The sequence below is a fragment of the Pristiophorus japonicus genome, chromosome 6, assembly GCF_044704955.1.
Source record: "Pristiophorus japonicus isolate sPriJap1 chromosome 6, sPriJap1.hap1, whole genome shotgun sequence".
NCBI lineage: Eukaryota > Metazoa > Chordata > Chondrichthyes > Pristiophoridae > Pristiophorus > Pristiophorus japonicus.
Genome location: NC_091982.1, coordinates 13,810,611 through 13,823,650, shown reverse-complemented (window position 1 = coordinate 13,823,650; position 13,040 = coordinate 13,810,611). Strand labels below are relative to the sequence as shown.

Genomic DNA, 13,040 nt, shown 5'->3' with positions numbered 1-13,040 from the left:
TTCCCCGCCCCCTTCTCTTCTCCTTCCCCCCTCTCCTTCCCCGCCCCCTTCTCTTCTCCTTCCCCCCTCTCCTCTCTTCTCCTTCCCCACCCTCCTCTCTTCTCCTTCCTTCCCCTCCTCTCTTCTCCTTCCTCTTCCTCCTCTCCCTCCCCCTCCTCTCTCCTTCCCCCCCCTCCTCGCTTCTCCTTCTCCTTCCCCCCCTCCTCTCTTCTCCTTCCCCCCCTCCTCTCTTCTCCTTCCCCCCCTCCTCTCTTCTCCTTCCCCCCCTCCTCTCTTCTTCTTCTCTTTCCCACCCCCCTCCTCTCTTCTTCCTCTCCTTCCCACCCCCCTCCTCTCTTCTCCTTCCCCCCTCCTCCTCTCTTTTCCTTCCCCCCTCCTCCTCTCTTTTCCTTCCCCCCCCCTCTCTTCTCCTCCCCCCCCCTCCTCTCTTCTCCTCCCCCCCCCCCTCCTCTCTTCTCCTCCCCCCCCCCCTCCTCTCTTCTCCTCCCCCCCCCAACTCCTCTCTTCTCCTTCCCCCCACCGCTTCGCTGTCAGAAACAGAGAGAGACACTGACAGACAGAGAGAGACACTGACAGAGAGAGAGAGAGAGAGAGAGACACACACACTGGGTGGGTGGTGGGGTGGGGGGGGCGTCCCAGTTGGAAGGCTACTGGTGCTGCAGTCGGTGAGTAGAAACTTAATTTTTTATTTATTTATTTTTTTTCTTTTTTAATTTTTTTTGATTGATTTATTGGTTGATTTATTGATTTATTTATCATTTATTATTGATGATGGCTCTTTATTTGTAAAAGTGATGTGTTTCATGTTTGTAAACTTCCCTCTCCTCCTCCCCTCCCCCTCCCATCTCTCGTCCCCTATGCCTGATTTGTAACCTACGCCTGATTTATAAATGTAGGCAATGTTTTTCTGAGCATATGAAAATCTACACTTACTCCATCCTAAGTCAGTTTGGAGTAAGTTTTCACTGCCTAAACTTGCAAAACAAGCTTAAGTGGCCGGACATGCCCCCTTTGGAAAAAAAAATCTGTTCTAAAATGAAACTGTTCTAACTCACTAGAACTGGAGCAAACTAAATGCCGAGAATTGCAATTTCTAAGATACTCCATTCTAAACTAGTTGCTCCAAAATAATAGGAGCAACTCAGGCCAAAACTTGACCCCTATGTTTCCATGTCATCGGTTCTTTTTGTGTCACTGAACTGCAGCTTGTGTGAAAGTGATCTTCTGGAGCTCCGTTAGCCATTACAAATTTCCATGTACAAGTATTACAGTATGGCACCAATATCCAAGTATACAATCATCATTAGAGTTCGCAAAGTGACACAAAAATAAAAGTTCTGTAATAATAGTGTAAACTGCTGTATTTTCTCTTCCAACTACTTATCTGTTACTTTTAATAAATCAGTTCTGCAATTTATAGCCTAAACTATGAACTTAAAGCATGGTTATTCTTGAACTATCTGAGCTGGATTTTCGCTGACTTTGCGACCGGGTTTTCGCTGCGATTTGACCCTCCGCGGCAAAAACCCGGTCGGCGGGATCATCGGGCACCTTTTTGCGGTGGCGCTTCCATGTATCACCGGGGAGAGGAGCGCTGACGTGAAACAATGTGCAACGCCGCGGATTGAGTTACGGTTGTGCTTTTGGCTCTCTCCGGACCCGTACTCTGTGCCCAGATTACCAACAGGGTCAAATCTGCCGGTGCAGCCCTGCCAGTAGCAGTGAGTATGAAGACCTGCAAAAAAGGTAAGTTAAAGTTTTTTTCTTTTTCAATGATTTAATAGGTAAGGGTTTTGTGAATGTTTTTTGCAATTTTTTTGTTTTTGGTTTTCTCCCTCCCAAGGCCTCTCTGGCACCGAGCGCTACCGGCACCAGACTAAAGTTGCCAAAACTCGCGGTTTGTGCTGCGAATCCTCGTGTAACGCCGACTTTACCGATGCGCTGGTGCAGACGTAAAGGCTGAAAGTTCGGCCTAAAAACTGTAGCACCATTTTCGCCGAAATCCGAAAATCTAGCCCGTAGAGTCCTGATCATAAGGGGGCTCGTGGAAAGGGGGCACTTGTATTAGTGGGCCAGCTTGCACAGAATTTAAAACACAGGGAATGCTTACAGGTCGCTTGTGCCACCAAATATATATTGGCCTGTCTTTTTCCAGTATCAGATTAAACTGCTACTCAAACTTAAGGCAGACAATGAAACGTTACCTCTTCTATTGAATTACCTTACTAGATGATCTTCAGAGCAAAGTAAATAGTTGTGTTAAATGGTACTTAATTTGAGTAATAATTATCTTTAGGAAATATGTTTTGAGGGCAAACTTGTTAGTGATGTTTGCATATTTAGCCATGCTCGCAGTTCCAGTAAAACTAAGTTAGTGATTAACCATCTCAAATATTTCTTTTTACAATTTGAAATGATGAAACTCCCCACTTGTCACACAACTCTCTCCTTTGAATAGGTTTCTCTCATGCATTGTTGATGTTTCAAATGCTTTACACAACTAATTTTGAAGTGCAGTTATTGTTATGTAAGCAAACATGACAATCCATTCTGTGTCATCAGCGTCTCACAAGTGAGATAAATGACGAGTTAACCTTTTTCTCTGGTATTAGTTGAGGAAGTAACGTTGAACAGAACAGCTGGAGAACTCCCCGGTCTTCTTTAAAAAATGCATGAGATTTTAAAGACTCACCTGAATCGCCAAAACAGGCAAGACTGAACCTCAGTTTAACGTTTTAGCCGAATGGCAATGCATATATAACTCCTGACAATTCAGGATTCCTGCCGTACTGCCCTGGGGAGTGTCAGTCACTGGTAAATGACTCAAATGACCCAGAAGCACGAGTGCTACCAACTAAGCTAAGCTGACACACAAGTCTTCAGACTGTATACCAATTCTGTCCAGCCATTTGGCAAGGAAATGATTTACAATCATTAAAAAGGAAAAAAAATAAAGAAGGGTGGGGATAGAGAATGGAAAGAAGCACAGCACATTGTGTTACTATTCTTAAATACTGTCCTATCGCTCAAAGCTACTGGGAGGTACTGAGTGGTGGGGAGGATAGTTAGAACACTGATTCACTTCTGTTGTCCAATGCACATTTGATCTTCTAAACAGAGCAACGGGACCAGAGGCCTGGGAACAAATCATGCAGTGACTTCCTAAGTCTGGAAGGTGCATGGCAGAGACGAGGCAAGAGACTTACAACTTATAGAAGAGAGAAGGATAACATTGTAAATTGGAGTAAAGTTAGGTTTGGAAAATCAGATTTGCGACATGTACCTCTGTGTATTTTGCATGGAGTGTGCATAAGCTGGAGCTTGCTGGTGAACGTAGCCACTTGGTCGTTGTTGCATCTGCCGAACCTGATCTACGAGTGCAGGATTATTGGCCGTGTGACTGCCCTGGTATGGTTGGCTTGAATAGGCAGGAGGAATCATGCCGCTCGCCTGCGAAGGGTGTGGCTGCATCCCCAAGTGTGAGCCATAGTTGGTGTACCCTTGGGAAATATTCTGGAAGAGAACAGTCTTGCATGAATAAGATTGTTAACAAAAGAAGCCATCCAACTCATTCCATTATCCTGCTACTCTTTCTGGGCTCTTACGATCTCACTCCCACCTCAACGTATTATAAATTCCATTTGTTATCACTTAAAGTTAGGTCATATTCCTCCACCATCCCAACCTTTTTCACCTAATAGACAGATAATAAAGAAAATAAACTTATATTTATATAGTGCCTTATCACGTCCCAAAGTGCACCATATCCAATGATTATTACTGAAGTGTAGTCACTATTGTTATCACAAGATAAATATGGACAAGGAAAACTATTTGGCCTAATTTAATTCGTCCATTCAGAAAGACTCAAGTCCGTCCACTGTGGCATCCAATTTGTTTCTTAAATAACTCAAGGTTTTCACCTTTACCATTATACTGGGAAGTTCTTCTCTATGTAGTGCCACCAGTCCTTTAATGTTTCCCTTGTGTCTTGGTGAGCAGAACATAACAATTGTTAGAGCATCACCTGCTTTGACCGTTAGTCTACAGTTGTGGCTATATAGTTCAATATTCTACTTGCTTTGCTGATAGCTCAATTCTCAACTTAGCCAGCCATCAAAGGAGCAATCAGGACCCATAGATCTTTTTCAACTTCAGCTTTTGCTGTCTTGATACCATTAATAGAATGGGCCTTTTTTTCTTCCGACATGCAGCGCTTGATACTTGTCTATATTAAATTCCATTTGCAATTATTACAGCCACCTACACCTTTTGTTCAAATCATTTTGTATTACCGAGTTGGTAATTCAGTATTAACTGTCGTTTCCCCCCCCACCCCCCAAGTTTGATTTCACCTGTTAGTTTAATTTAATCAATTTGCATTGAGTTTGTGAATCGATGGCATTGTTCCAAATCAGAAACAGTAGTGATCCCAATACTGATCCCTACCCTGACATAACCACACTGAGCACTACCTAAGGTTTTCAACCTTTCAGCCAATTTCATATTCATTTCTAAAATTTATCCTGACTCTCCATGACATTGAGCTTAACTAGTAGCCTTTCATTTTGATCTTTATCCAATGTTTTTATTTTGGAGGTCTAGGTACACTAATGCTGTAAGCCTTTCAAAAGTCAGTTGGGATGTCACAAAAAGAAATCCGGAAGATTGGTCAGCCAGGCTCTTCCACTCTGAATCCACGTTGACAGGGTTACAACTGCATAGATAACCCTGAAGTTTACTCCCGCTAACTGATTCCTTTACTCTGTATTGAAGTCTGTTATTTGCTTTGTTGCACATAGAATCATAGAATAATTACAACACAACAGAAGGCCATTTGACCCATCGTGTCCATGCGAAAAAGAGCTACCCAGCCTAATTCTACCTTCCAGCATGAGGTCCATAGCCCTGTAGGTCACGGCTCTTTAACTGCACATACAAGTACTTTTAAAATATGACAAGGGTTTCTGCCTCTACCACCCTTTCAGGTAGTAAGTTCCAGAAACCCACCACCCTCTGGGTGAAATGTTTTTTCCTCATCTCCCCTCTAATCCTTCTACCAACTATTTTAAATCTATGCCCCCTGGATATTGCCCGCTCTGCTAAGGGAAATAGGTCCTTTCTACCACTCTATCTAAGCCCTTCATAATTTTATACACCTCAATTAAATTTCCCCTCAGCCTCCTCGGTTCTAAAGAAAACAACCCCAGCCTACCAATCTTTCCTCATAGCTAACATTTTCCAGTCCTAATAACATCCTCGTAAATCTCCTCTATACCCTCTCTAGTGCGATCATATCTTTCCTGTAATGTGGTGACCAGAACTGCACGCAGTACTCAGGCTGTGGCCTGACTAGTGTTGTATACAGTTCTAGCATAACTTCCCTTCTCTTAATCGATCCTTCGGCTAATAAAGGAAAGCATTCCATATGCCTTTTTAACGACCTTATCAACCTGTCCTGCTGCCTTTAAGGATCTGTGGACATACACTCCAAGGTTCCTCTGTTCCTCCACACCTCTCAGTATCCTCCCATTTATTGTGTATCCCCTTGCCCTGTTGCACCTCCCCAAGTGCTTTACCTCACACTTCTCTGGACTGAATTCCATTTTCCACTTTTCTGCCCAACTGACAGGTCCACCAATATCTTCCTGCAGTCTAAAGCTTTCCTCCTCATTGTCAACCACAAGACCAACTTTTGTATCATCTGCAAACTTCTTTATCATGCCCCCTACATTTAAGTCTAAATCATTAATACATACTACAAAAAGCAAAAGGACCTGTGGAACCGTACTGGAAACAGCCTTCCAGTCGCAAAAACACCCGTCAACCATTACCCTTTTCTTCCTACTCACTGAGAAAATTTTGGTTCCAATTTGCCACTCGCTCTTAGATCCCATGGGCTTTTACTTTTTTGATCAGCCTGCCATGTGGGGCCTTGTCAAAAACCTTGCTAAAGTCCATGTAGACTACATCAAATGCACTGTCCTAATCGACCACCCTTGTTACCTCCTCAAAAAATTCAATGAAGTTAGTCAGACACAACTTTCCCTTGACAAATCCACGCTGACCGTCCTTGATTAATCTGTGTCTTTCTACTGTCAAGTAATCTGCCCACCACCGAGGTTAAATTAACTGGCCTGCAATTACTCAGTTTATCCCTTCCTCCCTTTTTAAACAATGGTACAACATTAGCAGTTCTCCAATCCTCTGGTACAACTCCTATAGCCAGTAAGGATTGGAAAATGATGGTCAACGCTTCCTCCCTTTCTTCTTTTAATAGCCTAGGATATATTTCATCCGGTCCTGGCAATTTATCTACTTTCAAAGATGTTAAACCCCTTAATACTTCCTCTCTTACTATGGTTATGCCATCCAATTTTTTACTCCCTTCCTTCTTAACTTCATGTCAGCATCACTCCCCCTTTTGTGAAGCAAAGTATTCATTAATACCTTACCCAAATCCTCCGCCTCCACACCAGGTTAACATTTTGGTCCCTAATCGTCCCTACTCTTTTCTTTAGTTATCCTCTTGCTTTTTATGTAATTATAAAATATCTCTGGGTTTTCTTTGATTCTACTTGCCAGTATTTTTTCATTCCCTCTCTTTGCTTTTTTAATTTCCTTTTTAATTTCACCCCTGCACTTTCTACACTCTTCTAGGGTTTCTGCAGTATTGAGCTCTCGATTTCTGATATAAGCTTCCCTTTTTTGCTTATTAGCCTCAATAGCCTGCTCCCAGCCTACTGGCAGCTTCCCAGAATTCAGTGGCTACTTCATAATGACCATCAATACCGCACATTTCCTTGATTACTGTTAAAGTACTGAAAGAATTTCTTACTATTATGTATTACATCTACAGCTATACTTTCCCCCAGGTCTTTCTTTGCTTCTCTGACCATTCTTTAACTGTGTTTCTGTACATTCCTATTATTTATCCCAGTGAAGCCTTTCACATTGTCCTGTATATGTAGAGGCTGTTCTTCCTCTTTATTTTATTTCTTATTAAGGGTAATCTTTTTAGGGTCACACTTCACAATCCCAGGCACATACTACTCCTTATTTTTTTTAGTCTTTCCTGGGCGTCGCTGGCAAGGGCAGCATTTAATGTCCATCCCTAATTGCCCTGGAGAAGGTGGTGGTGAGCCGTCTTCTTCAACCGCTGCAGTCCTCGTGGTGAAGGTACTCCCATAGTGCTGTTAAGGAGGAAGTTCCAGGATTTTGACCCAGCGACGATGAAGGAACAGCGATATATATTTCCAAGTTAGGAAGATGTGTGACTTGGAGGGCAACTTGCAGGTGATGGTGTTCCCATGCACCTGTTGCTCTTGTCCTTCTAGGTGGTAGAGGTCGTGGGTTTGTGAGGTGCTGTCGAAGAAGCCTTGGCGAGTTGCTGCAGTGCATCTTGTAGATGGTACACACTGCAGCCACAGTGCAACGATGGTGGAGGGAATTAATGTTTAAGGTGATGGATGGAGTGCCAATTAAGCAGGCTGCTTTGTCCTGCATGGTGTCGAGCATTTTGAGTGTTGTTGGAGTTGCACTCAACCAGGCAAGTGGAGAGTATTCCATTACAATCCTGACTTGTACCTTGTAGATAGTGGAAAGGTTTTCAGGAGTCAGGACACGAGACACGAGACACTCAACCACAGAATACCCAGCCTCTGACCTGCTCTTGTAGCCACAGTATTTATCTGGCTGGTCCAGTTAAGTAACTGGGCAATGATGACACCTCCCCCCCCGCCCCCCCAAGATGTTGATAGCATGGGACCCGGCAATGGTAATGCCGCTGAATGTCAAGGGCCGGTGGTTAGATGCTCTCTTGTTGGAGACAGTCATTGCCTGGCACTTGTGTGGCGCGAATGTTACTTGTCACTTATCAGCCCAAGCCTGAATGTCATGAAGGTCTTGTTGCATGCAGGCATAGACTGCTTTGTTATCTGTGGAGTTGCAAATGGAACTTAAAGCTGTGCAATCATCAGCGAACATCCCCACTTCTGACCTTTTAGAATCAGAGAAATTTACAGCACAGAAGGAGGCCATTTCGGCCCATCGTGTCCGTGCCAGCCAACAAAGAGCTATCCAGCCTAATCCCACTTTCCAGTTCTTGGTCCGTAGCCCTGTAGGTTATGGCACTTCAAGGGCACATCCAAGTACTTTTTAAATGTGGTGAGGCTTTCTGCCTCTACCACCCTTTCAGGCAGTGAGTTCCAAACCCCCACCACTCACTGGGTGAAGAAATTTCCCCTCAAATCCCCCCCCCCAAACCTTCTACCATTTACTTTAAATCTATGCCCCCCTGGTTGTTGACCTCTCTGCTAAGGGAAATAGGTCTGTCCTATCCACTCTATCTCGGCCCCTCATAATTTTATACATCTCAATAAGGTCTCCCTTCAGCCTCCTCTGTTCCAAAGAAAACAACCCCAGCCTATCCAATCTTTCCTCAGCTAAAATTCTCCAGTCCAGGCAACATCCTCATAAATCTCCTCTATACCCTCTGTAGTGCAATCACATCGTTCCTGTAATGTGGTGACCAAAACTTCACGTAGTACTCTAACTGTGGCCTAACTAATGTTTTATACAGTTCAAGCATAACCTCCCTGGCTCTTGTATTCTATGCCTCGGCTAATAAAGGCAAGTATTCCGTATGCCTTCTTAACCACCTTATCGACCTGGCCTGCTGCCTTCAGGGATCTGCGGACATGCACTCCAAGGTCTCTTTGTTCCTCTACATTTCCCAGTGTCCTACCATTTAATGTTATTCCCTTGCCTTGTTAGCCCTCCCCTTTATGAATACTTTGCATGTTTTCACAAAGAGAGGGGTGATGCTGACACTGCAATCAGAAAGGAGGAATGTGAAATATTAGATGAAATAAACAAAGTGACAGAGAAAGTATTAAGGGATTTAGTATCTTTGAAAGTGGATAAACCCCAGGCCTGGATGAAATGTATCCCAGGCTGTTAAAAGAAGCAAGAGAGGAAATAGCAGAGGCTCTTACCATCATTTTTCAATCCTCTCTGGCTACAGGTGTGGTGCTGAGGACTGCTAACGTTGTACCATTGTTTAAAAAGAGAGAAAAGGATGGACCGAGTAATTACAGGCCAGTCAGCCAAACCTCGGTGGTGGGGAAATAATTGGAAAAAATTTCTGAGGGACAGGATAAATCTTCATTTAGAAAAACACGGAATAATCAAGGATAGTCAGCATGGATTTGTTAAGGGATGGTCGTGTCTGACTAACTTGATTGAATGTTTTGAGGAGGTAACAAGGAGGGTCGATGAGGGCAGTGCGTTAGTTAATATGGATTTTCGCACGCCTTTTGATAAGGTCCCACCTCGTGGGCTGCCCCGACCTGTGTGAGACCACCGCAGGTCAGGGCTATAAATAGAGCTGGAGCGCCGGGCCCTGGAACATCGTGGGCGAAGGTGCGGCGAATGAGGATACGGGGCACAGAAGAGTCGAGGGCTCAGGGGCAGTACAGGCCTGCCCCTACGTGTGCGCACTAGGTCCGTGCAGCAGAGCAGGTCTCCAGTCGTCTTGGTTCAACCCTTGCCACTGGATAAAGGCCTAGCTTTATCGAGCCCATGTGGTGGCTGATGTGCAACGGTCACCACACGTAAAAAAAAAATCCATGCACAGGCATTTTCTATCCCCTCAATTGGAGTTCAGGACTGGAAAATCGGGTCCTTCACTGAAACATTTGTGAGCTCTTGTGGAAGTAAGTCACCCTCATTCGAGAGACCGCCTATGATGATGATAGCCCTCCCCAAATGCATTACCTCACACTTCTCCAGGTTGAATTCCATTTGCCACTGGCCTGCCTACTTGGCCAGCTCATTGATATCTTCCTGCAGTCTACAGCTTTCTTCTTCATTCTCAACCACACAGCTGATTTTAGTATCTTCTGCAAACTTCTTAAATCATACCCCCTCCATTCATGTCTAAATCATTGATATATAGCACAAAGAGCAAGGGACCTAGTGCGGAACCCCATTGGAAACAGCCTTCAAGTCACAAAAACACCCATCATTACCCTTTGCGTCCTGCCTCTGAGCCAGTTTTGGATCCAACTTGCCACTTTGCCCTGGATCCCATGGGCTTTTACTTTTGTGACATGTCTGCCATGTGTGACCTTATCGAAAGACTTGCTAAAATCCATATACACTGCATCAAACGCACTACCCTCATTGACCCTCCTTGTTACCTCCTCAAAAAATTCAATGAAGTTAGTCAGACATGACTTTCTCTTAACAAATCCATGCTGACTGTCCTTGATTAATCCATGTCTTTCTAAATGAGGATTTATCCTGTCATTCAGAATTTTTTCCAATAATTTTCCCACCACAGAGGTTAGGCTGACTGGCCTGTAATTACACGGTCTATCCCTTTCTCCCTTTTTAAACAAAGGTATCACATTAGCAGTCCTCCAGAACCACACCTGTAGCCAGAGAGGATTGGAAACTGATGGTCAGAACCTCTGCTATTTCCTCTTTTACTTCTCTTAGCCTGTGGATACATTTCATCCGGGGCTGGAAAATGTATCCACTTTCAAAGCTACTAACCCCCTTAATACTTCCTCTCTCACTATGTTTATTTCATCTAATATTTCACACAAATGGAGGGAAGTTCATTGAAGAAGCAGCTGTAGATGGTTGGGCCAAGGATACTGCCCTGCGGAGGTCCTGCAGCGATGTACCGGGACAGATACAATTGGCCTCCAACAACTACAACCATATTCCTTTGTGCTAGGTATGACTCCAGCCAGTGGAGAGTTTTCTCCTGATTCCCACTGACTTCCCAGTGGAGCCCACCCACCCCCACTTCCCGATTCCCATTGACTTTAATTTTACTAGAGCTCCTTGATGCCACACTTGGTCAAATGCTGCCTTGATGTCACGGGCTGTCACTTTCACCTCGCCTCTAGAATTCAGCTCTTTTGTCTATGTTTGGACCAAGGCTGTGATGAGGTCTGGAGCAGAGTGCTCCTGGCGGAAGCCAAACTGAGCATCGGTGAGCAGGTTATTGGTGAGTAAGTGCTGCTTGATAGCACTGTCGATGACACCTTTTATCATTTTGCTGATGACTGAGAGTAGATTGATGGGGCAGTAATTGGCCAGATTGCATTTTTTCAGTTTTTTGTGGACAGGACATACCTGGGCAGTTTTCCACATTGTCGGATAGATTCCAGTATTGTAACTGTACTGGAACAGCTTGGCTAGAGGTGCGGCTAGTTCTGGAGCACAAGTCTTCAGCACGACAGCCGCGATATTGTCGGGGCCCATAGCCTTTGCTGTATCCAGTGCGCTCAGCCATTTCTTGGTATCAGGTGGAGTGAATCGAATTGGCTGGAGACTGGCTTCTGTGAGGTGGGGATGTCAGGAGGAGTCCGAGATGGTTCATGCACTCGGCATTTCTGGCTGAAGGTGGTTGCAAAAGCTTCAGCCTTGTCTTTTGCACATGTGTGCTCGGCTCTGCCATCATTGAGGATGGGGATATTCATGGAGCCTCTTCCTCCCGTTAGTTGTTTAATGGTACGCAATCATTCACGAATGGATGTGGCAGGACTGCAGAGCTTTGATCTGATCCGTTGGTTGTGGGATTGCTTAGCTCTGTCTATAGCATGCTGCTTCTGTTTAGCATGCTTGTAGTCCTGTGTTGCAGCTACCCCAGGTTGGCACCTCATTTTTAGGTACACCTGGTGCTGCTTCTGGCATGCTCTTCTACACTTCTCATTGAACCAGGTTTGGTCATCCGGCTTGATGTTAATGGTAGAGTGAGGGATATACCAGGCCATGAGGTTACAGATTGTGGTGGAATACAATTCTGCTGCTGCTGATGGCCCACAGCGTTCATGGCTGCCCAGTTTTGAGCTGTTAGATCTGTTCTGAATCTATCCCATTTAACACGGTGGTAGTGTCACATAACACAATGGTGGGTGTCCTCAGTGTGAAGATGGAACTTCATCTCCACAAGGACTGTGCGGTGGTCACTGATATCAATACTGTCATGGATAGATACATCTGCAACAGGTAGATCAAGTAAGTTTTGCCCCTCGTGTTGGTTCTCTCACCACCTGCTGCAGGCCCAGTCTGGCAGCTGTGTCCTTCAGGACTCGGTCAGTAGTGGTGCTACTAAGCCACTCTTGGTGATGGACATTGAAGTCCCCCACCCAGAGTACATTCTATGCCCTTGCTACTCTCAGTGCTTCTTCCAAGTGCTGTTCAACATGGAGGAGTACTGATTCATCAGCTGAGATGGGGCGGTAGGTGGTAATCAGCAGCAGGTTTCCTTGCCCATGTTTGACCTGATGCCATGAAACTTCATGGAGTCCGGAGTCAATGCTGAGAATTCCCAGGGCCACTCCCTCCTGACTGTATACTACTGTGCCACCACCTCTTTGAGACGTTCAGTGATCGTGAAAGGTGCTATATAAATGCAAGTCTTATTTTCTTTTCTAGTAGGTCTGTCCTGCTGATGGAACAGGACATACCCAGGGATGGTGATGAGTCTGAGAGAATGACTATGTCAGGCTATTGCTTAACTAGTCTGTGGGACAGCTCTCCCAATTTTGGCACAAGTCCCCAGATATTAGTGAGGAGGTCGTTGCTGGGTCGACTGGGCTGGGTGTGGCTTTTTAAAAAATTTGTTCCGGGACCAGCTTTTATTGCCCTTCTTGAATTGCCTTCGAGAAGGTGGTGGCGAAACGCCTTCTTGAACCGCTGCAGTCCTTGTAGGTGATGGTGCCACGGTCGAGGCTGAGGTCCGCCCGGTTTTATTCTTATTATTGTTTCTTGTGGCGGTTTGTTGCAACTGAATGGCTTGCTAGATCATTTAAGAGGGCAGTTAATAGTCAACCACATTGCTGTGGGTCTGTCACATATAAGCCAGACCAGGTAAGGACAGCAGATTTCCTTCCCTAAAAGGACATTAGTGAACCAGATGGGTTTTACGACAATTTCGACAATACAGTAGTTTCATGGTCGCCATTACTGATACTAGCTTTTTATTCTGTGGTGGGATTTGAGCTCGCATCTCCAGATTA

General features: G+C 44.8%; 1 protein-coding gene across 1 annotated transcript in view; it reads right to left on the bottom strand.

Annotated features, from left to right (window-relative positions):
- med12 (mediator complex subunit 12) overlaps positions 1-13,040 on the bottom strand; it is a 190,997-nt gene that overhangs the window by 19,547 nt on the left and 158,410 nt on the right. The window contains exon 40 of the mRNA XM_070882632.1: positions 3,284-3,513. Within this exon, the coding sequence (XP_070738733.1) occupies positions 3,284-3,513 (230 nt within the window). The remainder of the gene's footprint in view (positions 1-3,283; positions 3,514-13,040) is intronic.